The sequence below is a fragment of the Perca flavescens genome, chromosome 14 (genome assembly GCF_004354835.1).
Source record: "Perca flavescens isolate YP-PL-M2 chromosome 14, PFLA_1.0, whole genome shotgun sequence".
Lineage (NCBI taxonomy): Eukaryota > Metazoa > Chordata > Actinopteri > Perciformes > Percidae > Perca > Perca flavescens.
Genome location: NC_041344.1, coordinates 6,908,013 through 6,935,606, shown reverse-complemented (window position 1 = coordinate 6,935,606; position 27,594 = coordinate 6,908,013). Strand labels below are relative to the sequence as shown.

General features: G+C 42.2%; 1 protein-coding gene across 1 annotated transcript; it reads left to right on the top strand.

The window, feature by feature from the left end:
* The first annotated feature begins 200 nt into the window (after positions 1-200).
* On the top strand, positions 201-25,682 carry shisa7b (shisa family member 7). Its single transcript, XM_028598172.1, has 8 exons — positions 201-2,049; positions 5,650-5,892; positions 6,550-6,666; positions 8,486-8,631; positions 15,391-15,630; positions 22,510-22,882; positions 25,004-25,064; positions 25,106-25,682. Exons 1-8 carry the CDS (start codon positions 1,643-1,645, stop codon positions 25,475-25,477), a joined length of 1,959 nt encoding a protein of 652 aa, XP_028453973.1. The 5' UTR covers positions 201-1,642; the 3' UTR covers positions 25,478-25,682.
* The last annotated feature ends 1,912 nt before the right edge of the window (positions 25,683-27,594 follow it).

The window sequence follows — 27,594 nt, the reverse complement described above, 5'->3', positions numbered from 1 at the left end:
TGATCTTCGAAAACACATCGGCGCACATTCAGGGAGTCAGCGAAGACACTGCTGGTGAATAGAACTGGGAGATTTCCTACGTTTTAGATGACAGAACGGCTTCCTAAGGTGTTGTTTTTTTTCCCTTCTACCCGTGTCTTAACCTAGATCGTACCGAATCTGTGACCCCCACCCCCCCACCCCGTGTTCCTCTGTCTTGACGGATGAATCCGGACATTTTCATGTCTGTTCTGTGGGCAGAACCTCTCTGCCCTGCTAGAACCGGGCCCAAGCCCTCCTTCGTTCTCTTCTGTTGGGCCAAGCTAAATTCAGAGCAAAGACACTCACACAAGGGTATCGAACGCACATAGATCCTCCCCGTTTGGTCGCCAGTTTCTTGCTATTGATCACTCTTTTGTGAATGCCTTGACTTGCTCATTTATTGTATTCTCTAGTAGCTGCTGGATTTGTTTTCTTAAAGATTTGATCCCGCTCGATGTTCAGTTAGCAGCTTTATTTGTCAAAACTCACTGTCTGCAACTTCTAAATTCATTCCACTATGATTCAAACCCAAATTTCAAGCATATTGACCTTTTTTCGGATTCTCTTCCTCTGAACCTTTTTGAAAGGAAGAGTTTGTTTATTGGCAAATTGCGAGCAAATCCACATTTAAGTCCCAGCTTGTTCACTCGCTCGCCGAACAAAGCTGAGATCTCTGAAGCTGCCAGCACTGTTGTTTACAGACACCAGACACGCAGGGCTCCCAATATTTGGATTTGATAAGAAAACATTATTTTTTTTCCATGTATGATTTTACATAAAACAGGACAACAGAAGTGCCAAACTCAAACACGAAAACAGCTCACATCTGTTAGAGCTCATCCAACGTGAAACATAAAGTTTACATACAACGCTAAATGTTTACAGACTACCGTTTTTTTTTTTTTTTTTCATCGCAGTTTTTCTTACATGAATCGTAACTTTTCGTGCCATAAACTCCTCCAAGAAAACTCTTCACTTGGAGATATGTAAGACTCTTTTTGTGGAGCGGTTGTTATATTAAAAGGAGTCTCATTTTATTTACAGAAAAGTATAGAAAAAAAATAAAACTACTACTGTACTGCCTATTTTGAAGATTTCGAATTTTGGCCTAGAGACTGTAAAACTGTCAACCGACAAGGCCAAAATTAAATATCCGACACCTGCTGCCATAAAACAACTACATTATTGTATATTTATAATCTGTTAAAAGTTTTCATTTCAGAACAACAGCCATTCCACAGCCAGTTCGTACAGGGCCTAAAAAAAACAAACCCTGAAAGACCTCAATGTTTACAAAAGCTGCTTAAGGGAAGGATTTGTATACCAAGAGAAATGTTTACATTAAGCTGAAGGAGTGACATGCCAAACACATTCACCATCCATTGCTCCAACTAAGTGAATCCGCTGAACTCTGAGAGAAGCCCTTTGCTCCTGTGCAGTGTGTACAGAACAAGAAAGGGACTAGTTCATCGCACTTTTCATACAAGAGGTTTTTATAATTCAAAAAAGACGCTGACAATTCACATTTGGAGCTGTTTATGTGATATATATATATATATTTTTTTTTTGGGGATTTTTTTTGGTGGATTTTTTAACACCTCAAGAACTTTGTGATCAAACGATGAAACCTACAACTCTAAGAGCGATGTTTTGCTCGTCCCTCGCTCTCCTGCTTTGCTCCTGCCTCGCCGTCTCCACGTTAACCGTCGCCACGGAGAGGCGCGGCGTCGACGGCGACGTCAGGACTCCGACCGCCGCCGCCGGCAGTGGCAAGAAGAGCACCGCCTTGTTCCTCCTGACGGGCTACAAGCCGCCGCTGCCCCCGCTGCCCGCCGGGCCCAAAGTGGCGCCGAAAGCGGCCGAGGTGGAGGACGGAGATGACCCGCCAGTTGTGGCCGAGCTCCCTCCGAAGCCCCTCCCTCAGACCATGTTGCCGAGGAACATGACGGCCGACGCCCTGAAGCCTCCGCTCGGCGCGGCCCAGGTGGCTCCGCCTCCCAGACAGCTGGTGGACGTGGACGTGTGCAGGTACAGCTCCAGCTACTTGCTGCGCTCTTGCGTTTTGGGGGTTAGGGTTGGGCATCGTTTGGATTTTAACCATTCTGATTCTGATTCCGATTCTTCCTTCTGATTCCGGTTCTTATCGATTCTCGATTCCCATTCTTTGAGGGGTGGAGTTGAAACGGGTCACATGCTTATTTTACAAATAAGAGGAAAGTTTTATTTTGATTCAATGGTGGGTACTGGTTAGGGCTGGGCGATATGGAGAAAATCAAATATCACAATATTTTTGACCAAATACCTCGATATCGCTACTGCAACGATATTGTAGTGTTGACTATTGGTGCTTTCACACAATATTTACACAATGAGATTTTTGATGAATAATCATCAGTAATGTGGATATAATGACTAAGCTATAACAGTCTTGGTAAGTTCAGAAAATGACATCACTTTACTGTAATGCAGCCTTTAAAACCAGGAAAAGACAACACTGATGCCATATCACGATATTACGATATCCAAAATCTAAGACGATATCTAGTCTCGTATCACGATATTGATAGAATATCTGTATATTGCCCAGCTCTAATTGCAGTTTTCCTGGGCTTTTTCAACGTAAAACAAAGCCATGCTAGAGCGCCGCTTACTGTGCTCCATGGCTGCAACACAACAAGCGCCTGGATGCTATGAAAACCAAAACTTGCGCATGTTAAATTTGGAAACCATGATCAGATTCCAAACAATTCCAATAAAGAAACGATTCCACTGGAATCGTAATTTTTGAACCGATTCCAAGTAGGAATCGGTTCTTGATGCCCAACCCTGCTTGTGGATCTGTTTATTTGAGTATTAAAAATCCAATTTTAAACACATAAATCAATCAAACAACCTCTTTAGAGGGACTCAAGAGTAACTGGTGTAATGTAAACTGTCGAGGATCAGTGTCCTCTCGCAGCAGAAATGGCGACAACTTTTAGGTGCAAGGGGACAAAAATCCAAGAGAAAAAAAAAACAGTTCAAATCCAATCTGCTCCCTTAAGAAAAACTGGTGGTTAAAACCTGTAAAGCCCAAAATGGATGAGCCTTTGGTGTGCTGTATAAAGTCCGCTATGGCTCCCAGCAGAGGGGCCACGTCTCCTTTACAGCCCAAATGTACTTCCATCCAGTGTGATGAACACATCACACTGGATGCCATAGAAAAAATTGAAATGAGGCGCATCATGAATCTTTTCCTCCTGCAGCAGCTCTGATCTCGATCTCGCTGGAGCTTATATTTTTGCACTGAGAGGCGTCTTGCTGTTGCTAGGCAACATGTAATCAGCTCTAAATCAGTTGCGTGCTGGTGAGTAACCCCCGCTCCCCCCTCAGGCGAAGCAGCACCATCAGTAATACCAGAAAATTATATAAAGCTCCTCACTTGTGTTCGTCTAAATCTTGACGTTTCTTTTAATGTTGCTGTCGTCTCAGTCTGTAAGATTACATCATAGCTCAGTCACAACAGCTATTAGCCCTTTCGGTTTCGGACATGAATGTTACATGCCTTAAATGACTCCCAGAAATCACTTCAGGAGGCGATATATACAACTCTTTTTATGGAGACGTCATTGTGTTACGTGAGTTTACAGTTACAGTGCTGCTCATACGTTTAGGAACCCATGCTAAAGTTCACCATACCTAGAGATTGGCATGGTTTTATTTCAGTTAGCCTAATAGCTGGTTTGATTTGCATTGAGAGATGATTTTATGGAAAGTACCCCATGCCAATCTCTAGGTATGGTGAAGGGTATGTGATGATGTGGGGCTATTTTAATTCCAAAGGCCAAAGGAACTTTATCAGGATGCATAGTAACCTGGATCCATGAAATAATTGGCCTTTAAAAATAAAAAACTGCCTGGCTCTATGGGAATTTAACATAGGGGTGTACTTACTTATACCCCCTGTATTTTAAAGAATAACATTTATTTATTTACGATACATTATTCATTCATAAAGAAAATTGGTGTCCTTAAAGGGTGGATTTTTTTTAATTAAGGCAGTATGATCAATTTCCAAAAGATGAGTTTTTTATTCCTCTTTTTAGTCAACTTTAGCATGGGTTCCTAAACTCATGAGCAGCACTGTATGTCATTTTGTTTACAGAAAATGTTAAACACGACATATTTTGAAGGATTGATGATGGTGATGTTAATCTTTTTCAACCTGAGGTGCTCAGAGGGCTCCTCCAAAAAAACACAAGACCAACTAGAGTGCATAAGCAGTGAGCAAAAAGCTTAAATCTCATTGGAAACGATTGCAAAATGTCGGCCTCCACTGCTAAAGTCTGGTAGCGTTAGCATGGGTGACCATCTTTCATAAAAAGGAGTTCATTCCTCTCCAGAACGAGGCCTCTCATCGTCCTGTAAAGTGCTTTATAGCCTTGTGGAGGCACATCTGTGCTGCTTTAAAGTCAGATAGATAGTAATGGGCTTGGATCAAATATGACCATGAGAAAATGTGCATTAGCTCATTGGAAAACTGCCTCCGGAAACACTAACATGTTGTTAGACATTGGATCAATAAGGCTTGGGCCTAAGTGTCATGTTTTACCATGTTAGTCATTAGGTATTGCCAGACCTATCTCCACACCGCTGTGGAGTATAAGGTCTCGCTACTGGGATGTTTGCATTTCTTAAACCAATCCCAATCGTCTTGGGCGGGGCGCTAAGCTCCGGTCGCAGAGACGGTGACTCTGCAAAATAGTCTCAGTGAGGAACTTGTTTTGGTGGAACATTTGCACCCCGTAAAAGAAAACGCCACATACAATATTAAATGAAGTTAACTGTTCACACAATACACTAATGTGAGTTATTTAAATTAGCTGGATACATGGTTAAACCTAATTTGCTCCTACCAGTTTATTGCATGTAGAGATGGTCCGATACCGTATAGCTTCCCGATACCGATTCTGATACCTGAACTTGCGTATCGGCCGATACCGAGTACTGATCCGATACCAGTGTGTCATATATTGTATTATGTTTTAACAGCTGTATACTACTGTCCTTGTATGGATGGGATATGATCGATATCGTTGTTGTACGGCCTGGCTCAGGTTAAACTTTTCGTGAAACATTATCGCCAGAGAACTTTCTTTTATCATCCAGTTTGACAGTGAGTCATAACAGAAAAAGAACATAAATAAATTACTTTAAAGTAGATTCTTTTTGGGGCTAAATTACGTGGTATTGGATCGGTGCATAAACTCCAGGACTTTCCGATACCGATGCCAGCATTTTAGGTAGTATCAGAGGCTTTTCCGATACTGGTATCCGTATCGGAACATATTACTAATATCTAATTACGTGTGTGTTTTGTCCTTAGCAAATCCCCGCCAGTCGGTCCCAAAACGTCCCAGTTAGAAGGTTGTTGTTGTTGTTGTTGTTGTTGTTGTTGTTGTTTCCCGAAGAGAACGGCGCTAGACAACGGCGCCACACGGATGTTCCAGCGATTATCCTGGAGATGAACTGTTTTCAATCCAGACTAGTCATGACAGACCAGGTTTTAGACAGAATCCTAAATGGTACAAGTGGCGGAGACTTTAACTTTTTTTTTGTTGGTTAAACTTGCCCACTTTGTTTCCACAGGGGTTACTACGACGTGATGGGGCAGTTTGACACCACGTTCAACTGCTCCAAGGGCAGCTACATCTACTGCTGCGGTACCTGCCACTACCGGTTCTGCTGCGAGCACCAGAGGAGCCGGCTGGACCAGGAAGCCTGCAACAACTACAACTCCCCCGTCTGGGCCGACCCACAGGTCCCCGTCACCGTAAACGCAGACAACAAGCCCGACCCGGACTTTGAGACGCTCCAGCAGCAGAACAGCAGGTCAGAGTCCGGACTTGTTTGTCACTGTTCGCATTATTTAAAGCCATTTTAAGGAAAAGTACAATATCTATTATCTTGTAAGCAGAAACAAATACGTAGTGTTTCATAAACGCACTTCCTGATCTCTTTTTATTTAAAATAAAGAAAAAAAAACTTTATTGCTGCATTAACTACATAAAATGATCATGTTTTTGTATTATTTGGGGGAATTTCAGGAATATACATACCACAGTGCCTCTTTTTAATTTGGAATAAACACAATTTTTAGATTAGCAGAGATTGTTAATAGAAGTAGTAGGAGTAATACATTGTACAATCATAAAGTTGTAGTAGTATTTGTTCTTGTAATGTATATGCATCCTAATATAGTACAAGATGGGACAAATTACATGTGATTACATGATGATACATTATATCTTCCAAAAATTGTTTTTGCTTTGTTGTGCTTTTTCGACAACCCACTTTTATTTGTCGTGTGTGTGTGTGTGTGTGTGTGTGTGTGTGTGTGTGTGTGTGTGTGTGTGTGTGTGTGTGTGTGTGTGTGTGTGAAATGACAAAGGTATATAAAGGAATAATATAATAGAAGCATACATAACTAAAGTGTTGTACTAAAAAAATGAGTTTTTTTTTTTGACTGTCTTCTCCCTCTCCGTACAGCACGGCCTATGTGATCGGGGGTGTGATTTCCTTCACGCTGGTGGTGGCTGTGGGCGTCAGGATCGCCTTCAGCAAGGTGGCGCGGCGACCCCGCAACAGGGACATCAACATGCCCAGGTGAGACAAACAGGACGGGCAGGGTGGAGAGGTCCTCCTGGTGGGGAGGATTTAGACGGAACAGAGAACATGAGCGCACCAAGGTGAGACTGGAGAAGAGTCAATATCAGACAGGAAGCGACTTTCAGACATGGAAGCTGTTCCAATGCCTGCTCTGTTTGTCTGTTAGGCTCTCAATCACAGGTCTCCATTACACAAATGTTGCGTAATGTCTCTCTAATAATGTGACTGGATGATTGCAGATAGAGCTGTAATGCTCATGAAATATTTAGCAGTGAGTATACAGATAGGGGTGGTATATAACGCCAGCATGAACTGTGTTGGACATATTAGAGAGATGAATACGGATGTGTTGTGAAGGCAGGACTTTTACCTGTAATTTTGTATTTCTATAGTTTGGCATCAGTACTTTTACTTAAAGGGATAGTTCGGATTTGTTGGGGTTGTATGAGGTTTTATCCATAGTCTGACAGGGAACCAAAGTAATGTACGGCTATGGACAGGGGGCAGCAGATAAACAATTTTAGACACCTAACAAAAATCTATATCAGTTTAGTGAACGCTCTATTTAGAATATTTTACCTTACTTTACCTTGCTGACAGACAGCCCTATACGACGGGGAGCTGAAGCCGTTGCGTCGCTCTCTTCAAAGTTGGCCGGACTCCTTTGACGAAAACATGTTATTTTACCTCGCAGGACAAAGGGAGCCGCTGATGTACTGCCGCCTTGATCGGTTAGTTTGTGTTAATTGTGTGACTTTGGTGTTTTAAAGTTTTTAGTCCGGATTCACCAAAGTCACACAATAACCCAAATAAAAGAGTCTGGTGGATTCGACAAGAGCATAGATAGCGACTTCAGTTCCCTAGAAATGGTGATAGGTGTAAACCGAGCCCTGGGTATCCTGCTCTGCCTTTGAGAAAATGAAAGCTCAGATGGACCGATCTGGAATCTTCCCTTTATGAAGTCATAAGGAGCAAGGTTACCTCCTCTTTCTCTGCTTTGCCCACCCAGAGAATTTGGCCCACCCATGAGAGAGAGACATCATGGCTTTCAAACGAGCAAAGTGGAAGTTGGTCAAGGCCACACCCCCCTGCCCCCCCCTCTCTCCTCCTCAGTAGCTACAGACACAGAAATGGCACATCCTAAGGAAAGCTCATTGTGGGACTGGCTGTAATTCTGCAAAAGAGACCAAGGCAGTGAATTTAAGGTCTAAAAAAGAGACTTCAGATACAGTATTAGGGGACCACTAAGGTCTATATAAAAGAGACTTCAGATACAGTATTAGGGGACCACTAAGGTCTATATAAAAGAGACTTCAGATACAGTATTAGGGGGACCACTAAGGTCTATATAAAAGAGACTTCAGATACAGTATTAGGGGACCACTAAGGTCTATATAAAAGAGACTTCAGATACAGTATTAGGGGGGACCACTAAGGTCTATATAAAAGAGACTTCAGATACAGTATTAGGGGACCACTAAGGTCTATATAAAAGAGACTTCAGATACAGTATTAGGGGACCACTAAGGTCTATATAAAAGAGACTTCAGATACAGTATTAGGGGACCACTAAGGTCTATATAAAAGCATCCAAAGAGCTCCATGTCATGGGACCTTTAAGTAAATGATTTGAATACTTCTTCCACTGCAGTTCACAGCTTCAACTACAGAGTTTTGGAGTTTGGTGAATATATTAATGTTTCCTCCGTATTCTATCTTCTCCTCGTCTCTGCCTTTCTGTCTCTTCCTAACCTTTTTGTCTTTCTCTTTATCCTCCCCTTTCCCTCATCCCTCCCGCCGCCGTCTGCTGTGTCAGATCACTGGTGGATATCTTGCGTCACCAGTCGAGCCCGGTGCAGCAGGGAGAGAGGAACAACACCGCAGCGTTGACCACCACCGCCTCAGACGGACGAACATCCAAAAACCACTACACCCCCGTCCTGCAGAGCAAAGACAACCGCAGTAAGTTCTTCATGTTAAAAGAGCAGAATTTAGAGGAGAATGCGCCCTCTCAATTACACCACTTTCACCATAATGTTCAGGAGAAATTAACAGTGTCATGTCCCCATTGACGTGGATGGTAATTGCTTTGGTTCATAACGTCATAATCAGCAAAACACGTCACACTGAAGCTGGAATACATTTGTTGCAACTGAGTTGTTGTAGACGCTGCTATTTAGCGTAGTTAAAGGATACATACTATCTTAGTACGCCTTAGTCCTCTTTCACACTGAGCGTGTCAGCTGCGTGGCGTTTATTTCGGCTCCCATGTTAACAGGTTACAGCTTGCACACTGCCTGCGTGACTAGAAATAGGACCGACGCCTATTTTTCATGCGACATGCAAGCATGCCGGAAGCGTTTCCATTCAAAATAGAATAGGAAAAGATGTTTATATGTCATTTTGACACAAATACATTTAATAAATGACATTTTGATGTTTTGAAAGGCTATAGGTTTTGACATAAATGCAGATTTTTAAGATAATTTTTTGGGGGCTTTTCCCTTTATTTGAAAGTGGATAGATATGAAAGGGGGAGAGAGATGGGGGATGAGACGCAGCAAAGGGCAGCAGGTGGGATTCAAACCCGCGCCGCTGCAGGACTCAGCCAAAATGGGGCTGAGTAACGCTCTTACTGGGTGAGCTAGGGTCCGCCCCGATATGAATGTAATTGCAAAATCTAATAATAAATAATTATTGATTTTCAAATATTGCCCCTGTCAATACAGAACGAAATATTCTGGAGCCTATTTTGCCGTCAATACTGCCGGCGTTGTCTTTGCTGTAATCAGATCAGTATATAGGGTTGATGAAAACGCTGTTATTTCATTTTGTCAATGGGAAACATGCATGTGTCCAGACAAGGCTAGCAGCAGCAGCAGCGCCGCGTCAGACACGTTTCTGGTGTGTAAAGACACAGAAAGCGCCAGAAACGCCACGCTCACGCCACACAGCCAGTGTGAAAGAGGCCTTAGCCTTTGGTTTGAAATTAAGCCACATTAGTTCCTCCATTTGCAGAAACTTTGTCTAATAATCCTTTTGATTGCTTATAATGTGGATTCACCTGACTATTATTGTGTGTTTGGCAGGGAATAACTCTAAATGTAACCACACATTTGATGAATTGTGCCAACAGAAATCCCTTCAGTATTCGTGTGCATGAACAATGAATGCAAAAGGACTACACACCTGGATGTTCAGCTAGTCGTAATGTTCACCTAAAAAATGTTGTTAATCTACTAAATGCTCAACATGGCACAGTCGCTGAACTTTAAACCTTAACAGTGACGTTTGTCGTGTTTCTTAGGTTGTGTCTTGGCCATAAAAAAACATTTTCTTTTAGTATTCAAATGCTGAAATGCACTGGAAGTCATCTTTACATTGTCTAACGTATGGGCTGTTGTTGTTTTTTTAACAGTTGCTATCACAGATGGATCTTTTTCACAGTGTTTGTTTCACATATTTTCCCAGCTTAATCAAGTAATGTATGCTTTATTTAATGTTCTCGTCGGTATGCACCTCAGGCTGCCAACTCCCGACAGCTTTCTGTTGTTTCTGATGATGAGACAAAAATGAGAGTTGAATATCAGTGTTGGTGAACGTGTTTGTTTTTCCTGTATTGTAACAATTCACACAAAAATAACATACACACACACACACACACACACACACACACACACACACACACTCTCTTTACTGCTCTGTCTCTCTCTGCTGCCACTGTCTTTCACCTCTCACAGAACAAGCTCTTCTCTGTCAGTCTGTCCAGGATTTTGCTAAATTGTTTCATGATTTTCTTTTTTGCAGAACCTTTAGGGTTTTAACAATAACAATTTCAACTCAAGAAAAATGTTGTACTTTAGTACAAATAAAGATATCCGAAAAAGCTAGAATGTTTGTATATTACTTATTTTTGTCACGTCAAAGACCTGCCTTCCTGCACACAATCATTGGTCGTAAAACTGGATAGTAAGTTGCGTTTGTGTTATCTTTATAATATGCAAACAACAAGCAGACTAAATGAAAACTGAATATTTTAAACTTCTAATAGAGAATAAAAGGGTTTATTTACTTTCATCTCCCCCTACTCTGGAGTTACTGAAGACATAAAAAAGAATTGTTTTGATAACGTTGCTCAATGTAAATCAGCAAAGTTTGTTTATTTTATGTATTAGTTTATTTGTCAGGGACAATGCAGCGCACATAATTACATACATAATTATCGAAGTCAAAGCCATATTGTAACACTACGTGTAGATGTGTTGCATAAAAGGTTTTGAGCCAAAAAAGCTAGTTTGCAACCCCAGTCCCTGGTCAGGCCTTTCTAAAAAGATAATCAAAAGAACTACATAGTGTGAGTTACACAATCATGCAGCAGTTACAATGTATACTAATATATTACATCAACATTTCACAGAGTCGTGACCACATTATAAGCATTTTTATTTTATTAATTTTTTTGACATAAAAAAACATCACAAAACAGCACATCACGTAACAACACCAACCCCAAGGACCCAGCCGCTCGCACCCGCTCACCTATACCCACCCCGATAGTGAGGGGCCTGGGCCGCCCAGCCCCGCGGCAGCCGTGCGCATTGTGGAAATGTGTGTCACTAAAGTAAAACTAACAACAACAAAAAAAAAAAAAAAGCCAATTCCTGGAGGGACCGTATGTCTCTACCCTGTCTCTATCTTTCTGTCCCTCTCTGTCCCCTCTCTCTCTCTATCTCTCTCTCTCTCTCTCTTTCTACTGACACATATGCTTACTCAACACATGGCTGTGTGTCTCTGGAGTGGTTGTCCATCAGTTTGTCGGCTCTGCTCTCTTTGCAGCTGGGAACATGCACCACCATTTTAACCAGCAGGGGTCTGCCTCCAGCCCCAAACACTCTGCTACCATCGGTAAGCCCCGTGGTCAGCAGCACGGTCCAGCACAGGCGGCGGCGAGCCGCCCGGCCGGATCCACGGCCTCACTACCACACTGTCTGTCTGTCTTGTTGCCGGTATGACGGCCTGTCGTCCTGCGCTCTTAAAACGGCTGTGTCATTTCAACACACATTTGTTTTGTTTTTTTAAACATATGAACAATGTTGTGTTGAACGTGACACATCTTTCATAAGAGTGTGAGCTAAAAGTTGTCTGGCCTGCCCTCTGCTTAATGCAAGCCCGTCTTCCCCACCACCACCACCACCACCCACTTACCACCACAAGCCTGCTTCCAAATGTGCTTCTTCTTCCTCTTCTCCTTTCTGTGTAGCAGTGATGTGCAACTGTGCTTACACTACATAGTGCCAGAAGTCTTGGCTTAAAGGGTAACTACCGTTTTTTTCAACCTGGACCGTATTTTCCTATGTTTTTGTGTGTAAGTGACTGATAGGAACAGCAACCACAGACCGGGCTGCAATGTAACCCTACGGGGCAAATGTCCATCGTCAATTTGGTCCACTAAAAGTGCTTTATTTTGCCACTGAAAGTGTCTGACGACATTATGGAAAGGATCCCTACAGAGATAGACCTTTTTAAAACCTATTTAAGACCTTTTCTGTTTAACCAGAAACAGCTCTGAAGTCGTTAGCGCTGAACCCACCAGAATCTATTTAAAAAAAACATACTTTTAGCGTGTATAGAGCCAACATATTTTCACATGTAAATCAGTAAACTATGTATTTATTTCAGCCAAAACTAGAGTTGTGATGGTTGGAAAAGTGGAAAGACGACCCAGAACAGCTTTTTATAATATATAAAAATATATATTATATAAAATATATATAATTTTTTTCTGTTGACTTGAGTGAAGTGTATTTTACGAAATTACTGTTTATTTACATGGAGTCTGGTGGCTTTACCGAACGCAATTTTGCGGATGTTTCTAAGTTTAAAAAAGGATCTTACTCTTTAACAGAAAGGTCGACTCTCTTTAGAAATCCTTTCCATAACGTTTTCAATTTTTACAATATTTATCTGAGTCTGTCAGCGGCAAAACAAGCACTTTTGTTAAATTAAATACAAGCTGCACAATTGTCCTGTTAACTTACATTGTAGCTTGGTTTGCCGCTGCCGACTGCAGCGATCTCACTTAATACTGGACCAATGTCAAACACCGTTGTTCCCATCAGTCACTTAGACACAAAAAACATAGGAACATAGGGTCCAGGTTGGTACCCTTTAAGCGAGCTCACTGCGCTTTACCTGATTCTGTTTTCCCAGTCTTTACACCAAGAAAACAAGGAAAACAAAGAAAAGCAATGCTAGCGCGAGGGATTTATCTGTTGCTGCAGTTGTGCTCCGGAAATAAAAAAAAAAGTCATCATACGTAAAGGCTAATTGGCTGCATCTGACATGGCTGCCACAGAACACCGAATAAGGTGTGTGGAAATATCATGAGGATGAAGGGAACAAGCGCCGATGAGTGATTTTGCTGAACTTTAATTTGTTTCAGTGCCGAACCACCTACATGTGTCCCCCAGGGGATGGATTACACAAGAAGGCAACAGTAATGAATAAAACAATGTTGGATTACAGATTACAATAAAAATTCAGTTGAAATTCAGATTTTTATGTGCAGTAATATTGTCAATTGTTCAGTTGCTAATCTTAACCAACAAGTCAAGTTTAATAACCTGTATCACACAAAAACAAACTAATAATTAAGTATTTGTGACTTGTATACATTATTGCTAATTAGATTTGTTCCTAGTGTCTTTTCTGTGTTTAAAAAACTACTTATTGTGCAGTTTACACTGAAGGGTTTGCTTTTAATAGGGTCCAATGGATAAAATGAATGGGCAAAGAGGTTGTTTCAGAACAGAAGAATACTTTGCACGCCTACATGAGACGGGTGTGTAGGAGAGGGACGAGTAGGTCAAAAGTTGCAAAGAAACTCCAGCACACTGTCTAACTTGCAAAGATAAATTTAACGGCGATGTTTCGGTGCTAGACCGTAATCGGGCAAAACGGAGGTTGTCTAAAAATCTTTGATCTTTTTAAGTCTTCCGTGTACACGCATAATCGGCGCCATTCTAGTTCACTCATTCGCCATTCCATTGAGATTTAAAGACTTGAATCTGTGGTTCGTCCTTCGTTTTTTTTCTTTTTCTCCAGTGCCGTCCCCACTCTTCCTGCGTTAGATAACGTGAACGGCCTCCTGGGACGACACAAGAGCCCAACACTTCAGCTCTCTGAGTCAGAGACTGTGCAACACATTGAACAAAGTTCATCTTTCCGTGACACCATTACCAAACCTCTCTGCCAGCCATCGTAGGTGTTCCAAAGAACAAAACAATTACCGTGTACTCATAGAAATGACCGGGCTAATTCTGTAAGCGTGACACCCCGAAAAAAAACAGAACATTTAGCTCAAATATTTGATGCTTTAATTCTCTGCAGCCTTCCTCGTGCTTTATAAACCATATAAAGCAGCTAGCATTGTTTTCCCCCCGTCCCACCCCCACCGTATGCGTGTGTAACATGCACAGCACAGAAGTCAATGGGCTGTGTGTGGGTCCCTGGGTGACGCTTAACAGAGACATTATTGGCCATTACTGTCAATGGTCAATGACCGGTATATGTCCAGCAGTAATCTTAACGAGATCGCAGCTCATAATAACCATTACCATCCTGAATGGACTCGACATCGATTGCGTCTCAAAGACCGGAAACGACAGCAAATGAACAATTTTCCACAGTTACGTAATCTTTTACTGCTGCTTTATATTCTCACGTTTTTACCTTCTTTCTTTTTTTTTTTTTTTTTTTTTTTTGCTGTCACCCAGCAGTTAATACAGTTTCTCCTGTTCTCTTTGTGTAAATCTCGTCAGTGGTTGAAGATGGCCCAGCAACGGGCAGCATGTGTTTGTCGATTTTCAGATGTACCTTTCGGCTCATTGTCCCCGTTTCAATGTACAGAACCCACACATGTGAGGTCACCGCTGAGTGCACCAACATGTTGGGTCACTAAGTGTCCTTTGTTTGCTGTTTGGAAAAATATGAATGTACTCGTATACTGTATGATGTAATGGGCAATACTGTACTGTACATGTTGCAAAACAGCCCCTCCTGCACACTGCTAATCTTACATAAGACAAATCATATTTATGTGTATTGATCGATGTGCTGCTTTTGCACTTTGCATAAATGTGAATGTGTGTGTATGTAGATTCCTCCCCCCTCCTCCCCCTCCCTGATGCTATCAGTGTATTTCTATGTCTTTACATGTGGCTGTTATATGTTTGTATCGGAGCCTCAGATGAACAGTACAGAGTTGTATTTATAGATGGTCGCCATGGAGCTCGGAGACACTTCCTGTGTTTGGTGATCATTAACCAGCTTGTACTGAATCTTCTCTTGTTCTGTCTTCTTCTGCTTCTTTTTCTTCTTCTTTCTATTTGTCCATTTCTTTTCCTATCTTTCTATTTGTTTTCTCTTTTCCCCTCGCTTTCTATTTCTCTGTATTTCCTTCTGTTCTCTAACTTGTTCCCTCCCATCCTCATCTCTTCTGTTCCCCTTCCTTTCCTTTTTATTTTTCATGCTCCATCTCTCTCTTTCTACTACTCTTTTTTTCTATTTCTTGAACCCCTTCTCCCTTTATTTTACTTTCTGTGCTCCGGTTTGTTTTCCTTCCTCATTTGTAATCTCCAATCTCTTCCTCACTTGCGTCTCCATCTCCCTCTCCTACCTCGTCCACCCCTTTCTTTTTTTTCCTCCTTTCCCTCCATCCAGAGCGTGGAGCCCGTATGAACAACACCTCCCAGCTCTCCTCTGGAGCCCCCCTGCTGTCAGGCAGCGGTAAAGGTCCCGGTGGCGGCGGTGGCGGCAGCAGCATCCTCGGCGGGAGCATGAGACACAACAGCAGCCACCCAAACTTCTCCCACTCCTTCCACAACCTGGCCCAGCTGCCACCTTCCTACGAGTCGGCCATGAAACCTGAGATCAACCGCTACAGCTCCCTGAAGAGGCTGGGTGAGCCCCGCGGGGGAGACAAAGGGATGTGGGGAGGGGGGGGGAGAAAGAGTGGAAATACAGGCGAGGGAGAAAGGAAAGAGGGGAAACTTGAGAGTTTATCTGTGTTTTAAGCCCCCAACGTCTCCTCAGGCAGCGCTGCCTGGAAGGCACTAGCATTAGGCAATGGTTAGGGTTAGGGTTAAGGTTAGGGTTAGGTGCCTTGAAGTCAACGGTTGCAGCGCTGCCTTGAAGTCGATTAGGCAATGGCTATGGTTGGGGTTAGGTTTGGGTTAAAGGGTTAGGGTTAGGTGCCTTGAAGTCAACGCTCGCAGCGCTGCCTGGAAGGAGAAGTTGGGGGCTTAACACACCATCGAGCAACTTGAGAGCAGGATGGAGAGGGGAGGAGCAAGTGGGATTCATTGATTATTTAGGACCACTGAAGGCTTCCAGGTGAACCCACACCAGCTAGTAGCCATATTGGAAGTGTAGTGTTCTTGTGCCACAGTGGCTAAAAACTATAAACGTTATAAACGTGTGGTGATATTCACTACCAACAATGTACCCATAAGAACCCATAACTTAACTTTTTATAAGCTGCCGAACCGAAAAGCTGAGCCTTTATGAAGACAAAGGTGGAGTCAGACGTGAAGAATGGGAGGACTGCGGGATCCCGACACTAACCCACCGTTACATGTGTTAGCCTAATTTACAGAAATATAATTAGTTTAATGCTGACATTTGGATATTTCACTTAATAAAATGCTTGCTGCAAATGTACTGTTTGGCATATCGTTGTGTCAGGATCCCACGGTCTTCCCATTCTGCTGATTCCTTACGTCTGTATCCACTTCTGTCTTCAATAAAGCTCGGATTTTCGGTTCGACAGCTTGTAAAAAACTTAAGTTATGGGTTCTTTACATTGTTGGTAGTGCATCCCACCACGCGGCAGCTTTTAGGCATGTTTCTGTTGTTTGCTAGCAGACGGAATGGACGGTGAGGCACCTTCACGCAATACAAGTCAACGGAGAGGTGTTTTCCCCTGGAATTACTCGAATCTCAAACGTTATAAATGATATACAGGCTTCATTTGATTATGTTGCCCGCGTCACGTTGGAGCATTACACTCTTGCAGTGTAACAAACTTCTCAGCACTGGGTGTAGATAAACAATCCCCACCATGCCAAAAGAAAAAGTAAATACACTTCTTCTCGTGGAGCAAGAAGCTGATGTGTTTACTTAAAATGAGACAAAAACTTGGAACATACTAAACATATGATTGCAGAAAAATGGATTACCAGTCCTTCCAGAAAAAAAGAGTTTTTTTGTGATTCTTGCGGGCAAGAATCCTTGATTATTCGGCACAATTTCTTTTTTATGCAATTTTTTGCGCGGAAGTCTGCAATTTATGCGGCAAAAGTGCAGTGTATTTGAAAAAAAATGCGGCCCCCGCATAAATATGCAGACTTTGACTGATTATGCCTTGAATTATGCCATCGCATAATCGCGTTTTTCTGGAGGGACTGGATTACACTCCAGAAAAAGTTACTTCCCTGTTGGAATCCATTATAATGTGACTGTAAGTATTAGATAATTAAAGAAAAAGAGATGTTTTGAGGCGTGTTGTCCGGGGATTTAGTGTTGCACTTCCACATGAGACAGATTGAATGAAGGAAGAAGGGACAGAAAAGTGGAGTTAGAGAGGAAGAACTCCATTCTTCCTCTCTAACTCCACCTTTCTGTGGGCAGATGAAAGGGGGATTGGGGAAATAAAAAAAAGGGTGAAAGTGAGGAAACATGGCAGAGTATAAATGTGGAGAAAGAGGCTGGTTGACCAGAAGAAAAGGATCAGGGAGGCAGTGAAAGAGCTGATTGGCCGAATAAGGATACAGCAGGAAGAAACGAAAAGAAGAAAAAAAAAAGAGAGATATCCGTGAAGATAGAGATGCAGAGAGGTCGGCTGAGCAGAAGGAGAAGAATGAAGGGAGAGGCGGTGAAAGAAAGGATTGGAGGGAGATATGGAGATAGGGGGAGGGGCGTTGGCTGCTGGTCTGCAGGGGCCTGGCTGCCTTCGACGGGGAAGAAAAAGATGTTTGAGAGGCAGTGGCCGGCAATCTCTCTCTCTCTCTCTCTCTCTCTCTCTCTCTCTCTGTCTGTCTGTCTGTCTGTCTGTCTGTCTGTCTTTACCTCTCTCGCCCTGCGATTGCTGGGGACTGCAGGGGGAGGGGAGTTGCCTCTGCAGGCTGAGTGATGGATGATGGTTACTACATCGGTACTCTGTGTGTGTGTGTGTGTGTGTGTGTGTGTGTGTGTGTGTGTGTGTGTGTGTGTGTGTGTGTGTGTGTGTGTGTGTGTGTGTGTGTGTGTGTGTGTGTGTGTGTGTGTGTGTGTGTGTGTGTGTGTGTGTGTGTGTGGCTATATGTGGACGTGGAAGCAATAATGAGGTGAAAGTCCAGATGAGTCTCTCTTATTATTTCCATTCAATCAAAAGGAGAAAACACTTGAAGAGACGACGCTTGTGCAGAGATCGAAAAAAAAAAAAAAAAAAAAAAAAAGGGCTTCTTCTCAACACACATCATCAGCCCTTCAGAGGTCATCCCACTTCCCTCCGTCGTCTCGTTAAGAAAGAGCCGCTCTGTCGCATTAATCACAGCCTTCCTGCAGCTTTTTATGGTTTAGATCATCTCGGACTACGTCATGGTTTACGCTTTTTCGCCTCGCAGGAGATGGAAACAGATGCTCATCCCTTCATTCACCTCCTCGTTTCTGCCATGTCTCTCCTTCACATTGTTTAATCCACCACCTCCCGGGATTAAACTAATTAATTCATAGGCAGCTTTGTTGCCGCATGTGTGTAATAGGCGACCAGTTTCTAAAATATCTTCATATGTACAGCATAGTAATTTCTGATTGCACACTGGATTTTTCTCTGCAAATTAGAATTTGCTTCTTTTCTGGGTTTCGCAGAGTTAATCTACGATTCGGAGAGTGCTGACTGGACTGTTACTGGATATTGGTCTTGAATCTCCTGATTGAGTGTTTCTGCAGGTGGCCCAGTTCTCTCCTTCTGCTCTGTCATTGGGGCTAGAAAGTCCAGTTGCTCAAATCCCCAGTTCAACAAGTCCACAAGGAGCCTAAATAGTCACTATTTACTCCTATAGTTCTTCCTTTTTTTCTGTTTGTTCCAAACAGGGTTATTATACTAAATGAAAAATAAGCAGGTAGGTAAACTAAAACTAAGTTAAACTTTTCAAGCTAGTTTTCTTTTCTAATTTCCCATTTTTCTAAAATAACACATTTCGGAATAGCCCACATAAAACGACTATTATTTTGTATTTTATTTTTAATCGTTTTGATTGCTCCTCCTTTCATGAAGTAACAAAAGAAAAAGCTAAGACAGCACTTAATCAGGTGAAATGCACCACCGTCAAAAAGGCTGCATTCCCTTTATTCTCATTTTTTATAGCTGAAATTGGCGACTATACTTCACATTTTCAAATATGAATTGTTTAAATATTTGGCTTCGTAGTCTTGTTTTTTGATTGGCTATTAATAATAATTTTGGTTGCCCAGCAGCACAGGTGTGACTCACAGTAAACTATATGTCCAGTTTAAAAATAACAAATAAAATAAAAATGAACGTAAATCATTTCGGTTCTATTTTTTATTTATTTTTTTTTAGCTATAATATATCACTGCTGAAAAAAGGAGACCGCATGAATTTCTGTCAACTCTCCTGACAGCAAACCACAGAAATTGAAGAGACTTCACATTCCAGGAGATTAAGGTAGCGCAAAAATTCAATATTTACTTTCATGGCTAATTCTCCAACAATGTATTTAGCATGTATACGTAGCTATATACGTCTGAGGCATTATACCTGGCACTAACAAACTAACAAAGTAAAACTAAACCTTCCTGAAAAAAACAACATGCTGAAACTAAACTCAAACTAGCAAAACACACTCTGAAAACTAACACAAATGAAATAGAAAAGTCAAAACTAAAATGAAATTTTAAAAAAAACTAATTGAAAATTCTAAACTATTATAACCTTGGTTCCAAACCAACGAAAAAACGGCTTCAACAGAAAACTGTAATTCAGACCCAGGCTGAATCACAGTTGCACTAAGAGCAAAGCATTTCTTTTCTTTTTTGTCTAAATTATTAAAGGTGTGCGTTTTCAGAAAAAAAAACCACCCTGAATGTGCGTTTAGCTGAAACGCCTCTTCAAACTAAAATGTTGTGATTGTGACACAAAGACGGGGACGGCAGCCTCTCAGCCCAGCCATTGTATGAAAGCTGGACCTTTTGATGTGGCTCCCCGTACGGCGCTGCAGAAAGGACTCTGATAAAGGCTTCTTTGTCTGCCAACTGCAGCCGGGGGAGAAACCTCCAGATAATGTGGCCCTACAGGAGTGGAGTAAACACAGAGGGAGAGAGAGAGAGAGAGAGAGAGAGAGAGAGAGAGAGAGAGAGAGAGAGAGAGAGAGAGAGAGAGAGAGAGAGAGAGAGAGAGAGAGAGAGAGAGAGAGAGAGAGAGAGAGAGAGAGAACATGAGACAAACAGCGAGAAAAGATAGTTGTTAAAAAAAAACCAACCAGAGGGAACCTTGAGAGTGAGAGGGAGAGAGGGGAAAGGAAAGAGGAAAGAAAAGGGAGCGGAAGAGACAAAGGAACAAACAGAAGGAGAGGAGAAAGGAGTGGAAGAAAAAGAAAAGACAAGGCGAGAGGGGAGGAAGAGGTAGAGAGGTGGCTGGTTAAAAGGTCAGGTTTAAATTGGCTCTTGGGGAGCTGCTTCCGTGGAAATACGTTTTGAAGATTAAAGCGTTCTCAGGCTATGGAGCAGAAAGCACCTCGCTAGCTGTTCCCTCCACCTCTTTTTTCTTGTCTTTTTACTTTGTGTATGCCTCTATTTTCATGTCATTTAAAATCTCATCACTCGGTTTTAAACGTCTTAACCTGTATACGGTCTATCGTTTGTCTTTTGCTCTCGGGCTTCTCTTTTATGCCTCGTGCGATACACAGTGTACCTCTATTTTTCCATTATATATTCCTCTTATTTCCGTCTTTACTTCCTGTCCCTCTCTGACACGATCACCTCCGTTTCACCTTTCGTTCTCTGCCTCTTTCACCTCTTGCTCCTCTTCTCTGTCCCGAGTATTTCACCTCCCTTTCCTGCCAAACAAGTGGCATATTTTCATTCGACCTCCTTGACATCATCTGATTTCTCTTTTCACCTGTCTTTTGTCTCTATCTGCCAGTTTCTTTTTTTTTTTTTTTTTTTTTCATTTCTGTGTGTTTCTGTTCTTTCTGTCGTTCAGTCTTGATGTTGGACATCTGAATCTAACTACAAGGTCCATTCATAGCTTTCCATCACATTGCATGATCTTCATCAGCAGAGCTTAACCCAGTTGTCATAGAACTGTAGCTGTTTACCTTTACAGTTTATGTTTAGTATCGTTGTAAATTAAATATATTTAGGATTTGGACTCTAAGTTGGAAAAAAGAAAGAAAAAGAAAAAAAGCCTTTAAAGACACCGGTTTGCACTCTGGGAAATTGTCATGGGCACATTTCACTTTTTTACATTTTATAGACGTCAAACCGAGTGTTCTCTAATGCAGTGGTTCTCAAACTTTTTTCAGTAACGTACCCCTTTTGAATTGTTTCTTTATGCCAAGTACCCCCTGACCAGCACTAATAATTTTCGGTAGAAATAAAAAGTGTATATAAAGAGGAACAGTACAGCGCTGTCAGCAATAGATTTACTAAACAACAGCCTTGGAACTGAAAAAAAACAAACATTTAAATGCTAATGAGAAAAAGAGACAAAAACTGTAAAAAGACAAAAACTTGGAAAAAGACAGTAGAAAGAAGGAAGGAAGGAAGGAAGTAAAGAATAGGTCAAAATAGTATCAAAAACTTCAAAACGGTGACATAAGAAGAAAGAAACGAGAAACTTGTAAAAAGTAGAAAGACAGTATAGGAAGGAAGGCAAGAATAGGTCCAAAGAAGACGACACAAATGTCACATTTCTGGTAGGAAAAAAAAGAATTCTACATAAAGAGGAAAAATGTTCTGGACAACAGCCTCGTAACTATTGTAACTACATTTTGTTAAATATCTCACGTACCCCCTGCAGTCCTCCAAAGTACCCCTAGGGGTACACGTACCCCCATTTGAGAAACACTGTATTTGTATTTATTCTAAGGATCCCCATTAGACCAGCTAGTCTTCCTGGGGTCCAAAACAATATTTAATCAGACAATATTAAAACATTTCATAACATATACTGAAAAGAAAGCAAAAAATAAGAAAATAAACACAACAATATCTGCTTACAAAACTAAATAACAAGAAGAAAAATGACAATTAAAATAAAATGAAAACAATAACAAACACAATAAAGAAATATCTTGAAAACAAAGTTATACATTACAATATATTACATGGCTAACATTAAGGTAGATCACATTAAAATAGACGAAAATCAAAAAAATCGTCATGATAAATAATTTAAATGAAGGAAAGATTTGACTTTCTTTTTAATATATACCTTTTCTGTAATAAAACGAATGTTACTTGGAATTTTATTCCACGTAGAACTTGCTGTATAAATGAAAGTTTTTTTCAAGTTATTAGATTTTGGCAAAGTCATCTGCCCCTTACTGGCTCCTCTTGTTAAACAGGTATGGATATCTGAAGTGTAAGTTGTGCCATCAGGAATAAATGATGGTGTCTGAGTTTGAATAACAAAGTAACAAAGTAACTGTAACACTGCTCTAATGCATACCCGGTAGACCGGCAGCGTGTACTTAGTTTATAACATTTCGGGAAATCCTCTTCAGTTGCAGCCCTGTTTACATGTCGCACGTGTCTTCCTCTCTTTTGCTGAACCAGAGAAAGAGCTCGACGAGTACTCCAGCTACTACAACTCCAAGCGTCGCTCCAACAACGCTCCGCCCTCCTTCCACTCCTCGCAGCACTACTTGCCCTGGGGAGGAGACTACACGCTGGGGTCCCGGGGCACGCTGCCCCTCCACGGCTCGCGGCCCCGCCTCCACATCCCCGCCTCCACGCCGAACCCGTACCCGCTGCCCGCCCAGTCGCAGTACTCCTTCGACCGGCCGCCGCGCCGCGTCCGCTCCCAGGACCAGCTGCTGGCGCTCGGGGAGGGCAACACGCTGTCCCGCCTGTCCAAGAACCAGCAGCACCAGTACTACAAAGCCATGATGAGCACCAGCAGGGGCTCCAACTCGCAGACGCTCCGCAGGTAAGAGACGAGATGGACGAGAAAGAGAAAGGGAACGAGAGAAAAGACGAAAGCTGATTCTCAACTCAAGGTCTGCTCACTTAGTCGAAAAAGGGAAGCTGAGCTTCAACAATAAAGATTGTCGGCGGAGTGCTAAAACCAAAATGCGATGGGCGTGTTCCAAAAAGGGAAGAAAAAGGTAGCACATCTCAGGTTCCCAAGTTAAGGAGGACATTGCACTTTTTTTTAATGAGGCCCACATCGGCACAAAGCCTTCTTTGGTGCGTTTAAAATCATCAGGTTCCATTCAGTGTTACATATACATTTTAAAATAAATAGAAACTACAAGTCCCAGGTTGGTCAGTGGCTAACCTGCTACTATGAGAATGAACAACAACAACAAAAAAACACAAACATTAAAAGATATAAAGTTGTTGTTACACATCAGATCAACATAAGCACTACACCGAAAACACACTCACTGCAAAAGAGACAATCACTTGATTACTTTGATTAAAGTGTTAATAGTGTGCTGTATTTTAAACAATAATTGAACCCTTGTGTTGTCTTCCCGTTGTCTTTCAGGGTCAAAATTGAAAAAATTCATGGTCAATAAACCTATTTTATATGACATTATACCAAGTTTCTTCAGTTAAAAGAAGCAGAACTTCTGGATTAGGCTACTTGGACGAATAGTAAAGATCAGAGGAGGTTTAGTGGATCACACAAAGTCAAAGTTTAGTCTCAGGTTTTGAAACCCATTTAAATGATATTTTCAAATGCTATAAAAATGTAATAAAAATACCCACAATTCAATGGAAATAATCATTCATTTGTTAAAATTTTGTATGGACTTACATCCACGCATCCTTTTTTGGGCAATTTGGTTGAAAGAAACCCATATTTCTGTTATTAAAAACTTTAGAAAATGGGTCAGATTTGACCCGAGGGCAAGACGAGGGTTAAAAACAATATGAGATTAATAAGAATGAATATATAGCCAAAAAATATTTTTCGCCATATTGTTATCTATCACAATATGAAAACTGTGCGCTCCTGTTATACTTTACATGACATCAGACAGAGGTCTTTTTAATGTGTACAACTTGAACAACTACAAGATACAATTTGTTTGAAATTCCAAATTTAAAAACGGTATTTTGTGAAGTGATAAGTGAGTTTCTAATATAATCAGAGATGTTCCAATATTAACATATTAAGAATGAAAACCGAGAGGACGATAAGAATATAAAAAATATAGTTAGTTAGTTAGTTAGTTAGTTAGTGTACAGTATAACAATACAATGGAATTTACAATTTTACAAAAAAAATATACAAAAAGAGAGGGAAGGAATAGTGCAATATCGGTCAACAGTCTGAGATTTTAGGATTTAAATATGAGTAGGCTACAGTGCAAGGCAGATCAGTGCAATGGTGGTATATTAATAACCATATTGTAATTGTAGGATTGAAATAGACATGAGGTAGATTAGCAGAACAGTGGTGGTTGACTTTGTTCCGTGTGAGGGTGGGGGCTATTCAAAGTCAATCGCCACCGTTCGACTGAATAGCAAACAGACTGATAAAAGGAAGTTCTGTGGCGTTCACGTATCACCAAAAGTTTAACCTGAGCCCGGCCGTACAACCACGATATCGATCATATCTCATCCATACAGGGACAGTAGTATACAGCTGTTAAAACATTAAACAATATATGACCCACTGGTATCGGATCAGTACTCGGTATTGGCCGATACGCAAGTTCAGGTATCGGTATCGGGAAGCAAAAAAATGGTATCGGACCATCTCTAAATATAATAATGCCATCCCTTCATATTACATGCCTTTTTTTCACAGTTAGATTTTTTGCTTTTTCCAACGTTATAAATTGTTAAATTTTTCTTCTACACATTTTCAGCGCTTATTTCTGCGTCCCATATTTTCTGATATAAAACAAAAATTGAAAACGGACCCGAAGTCAACACAACAAGGGTTAAATGATAATATTGAATTATTACAAGAGCCATAAAGGCAAAATATGAAGCGGTTATTCGGGGGCTTTTCATGATTATTATATGTTATGAATATTGTATTGCGTTGATTATTTAATAGCAAATAGAATAAACAAGTCTTTGGTTCCAGGTCCCACGAGAGGCTCCTGGTCTCCCCCGACCGTCTGGAGGACCGGCTGATGATGGGCCTGATGGGAGGAGGAGGAGGAGGAGGAGGAGGAGGGGGGGAGGCGACCGAGCGGGAGGAAGCGGGATGGTGCCCACTATGGGCCGGCTCAGCCACCAACAGAAGACCCAGTCGCAGCAGAACATCTGCGCCACGCCGTCGCTGGAGCGCCACCACATGATCAAGATGAACTCCCACCCGACGCCAGGCCACGACCGCGACCGCAGCTCCGCCGGCATGCCTGGGATGGGCATGCACGGCGGCTGGGACCCCCACGGGGGCCACGGCGGAGGCGGCGGCGGAGTGGGCCACCCCAACGCCCGGCGGATGGCTTTCGCCAGCAAGAGGCAGAACACCATCGAACAGCTGCACTTCATCCCCGGGGGCGGAGGAGTGCAGGGACTGCGGACTGGGAGTAAGAACGAGGTGACAGTGTGAGAGGGCGGGGGAGGGGAAAGCGAGAGGAAGATGAAGAGCGCGGAGCAGAGAAGTGAAGGCTGAAGCTGTGAAGAAGCTCAAGAGGCATTTAGTGGGAAGATGAAGTGGAGAGATTGGGCCGCGAAAAAGAAAAAAGAGGTTTGATCTCAGCTGGCTGCCTCACAGGGCTGCACAAACAGACCCCCCCCCCTCCACCCTCCCTCCCCCCTCCATAAAACAAAAAAAAGCGAGTATAGCCAGTTGATTTCCTCCTCGTCACATTTGTGCGTTTTTAAAAAGAGAATATTCAGCCATTCTTCGAAAAAGGGAAGACAGAAATGTCCACTTAAAAAGAGCAAAAAATATCATGAATGCAGCTCAAAGGCTGCGGGGTATTCGCCGTGACTTTTATTGAAGGATACCCACCGAGTCAAATTTGTTGAATTGTCCTTGAGTTGTATTGCACTGTCCTCCGAGTCCTCGAGAGCGCCGACAGACCTTCGTCTGTCTTCGAATCCGCTGTGGAAGAGAGAGCGCGCCGAGGCAGACGGGGTTCGCTTGTCTTTGTATTTCTGATGAAGTGTTGCGAGTTGCTTTTGTATGGAATTAACCTGATATTAATAACAATAGTCTTACCATTACTGAGCCCTGTAAGACTTTGTGTAACGTATTTATCCTTTAGCCAGCCAGTTTGTAACTTTAAAAGGCTGGGGAAACGTGACCTCTCTCTAGTTGTGATTGGACTATCATCCAAGTCAAAACATTGTCTGCAAAAAAGAATCGAAACAAGTACAATTAGCTGTCACTTGATTGCCTTCATGGCTTGATTTACTCTTGAAAAACAATTAAGACCTACATGGACACAAGCTGCTGTCATAAAGGCCCAGTCACACCAGCAATTTTAACGGCAAACAATTTGTCTGCCAAAATCCATCCAAATTGAAATTGCTGCTACTAATGGATTCAACGTATTGTCCCGTTTGCAAGCGAGCTAACGCCCCTGTCAGTCAGCCACAAAAAACAAAGCTCGCTGGTTCAGAAATTCCTCTTCAATAAAAACCCACTTCAGTGACTGAAAGGATGTAAAAAAAAAAAAATCCTGTGAGCCGAAGGCCAGCGCGGAGACAACGGAAACAGAAAGCAGCGCCAGGGAGCTGCTGCGTCCAGCTAGCGCTAGCTCGCTTGCTAGCAGTTAGCCCGTTAGCGACAGCAGTCCACCAGCTAGCCCAGCGACAGCGGTGACTTAACGTCCGACGTGCCACGTTTCTGGAGTGACCAGGCCTTTCAAAAGTCAAATCCACTCAAGCGGTGTGATATTTTTTTTTTTTTCCAGCTATAACTTTTGTACAGTGAACTCTAGTGGGTGTATATCATCGATGAAACATTGTGCTGTGACCCTTGGCGTAATAATTAGTAAAAGAAAAAAAGAAAAGGTTTTGACCAAAACGTCCCTCAAACACTGTTTCCATTGTGAGTTTGTAGACGAGTCGAGGGTTTCTTTGTGCCTCTGACCGGCATTCAACAAAGCCTCCCGTGCTTCTACGACTTCCACACGCTACCTGCAAGTTGAGCTGCTCACCTCGTATAAAGGGTTTGGGGGAGGGGGGGGACAATGGACACTTCACACCAAGGGCTATACCGAATTATCTTTGTGTGTCCGTGCTCTGTACAGCGTCTGCTTCTCATTTTCTTCATTTCCTCAGTGTCGGGAGGCATGCTTGTGCATACGTTTGTATTCTTTTGTTCTCGTGTAGAGAGACGATATGAACGTGGACGGAGATTCTGCAAAGCAAAAGGAACTCTTGCGCAACACGACCGTGTTTACTTTTCTTTTTGGGCTGTGAGATGGACCTTTCCGGTGGCTGGGGCTGGACCTTCCCCTTTTTATGGGGTTTGATGGACTCACAGGGTTTTCAGCCTAAAGACAGACGAAACGATTGATTGCTGAGCCAAGCTTCCTGCCGGCCATTTCTAATCTGTTTCCTACGATACATGTGCTCATCATAACGGTTCATGATCATCCCCCCCACCTCCTCCTCCTCGATCATCAGACGATGGACGCTCTTATTTCTTTTCTTTATTTTCTTTAAACATGTATTTATTTTTTTAATCTCTGTGAATTTTAATGTATACTTCCC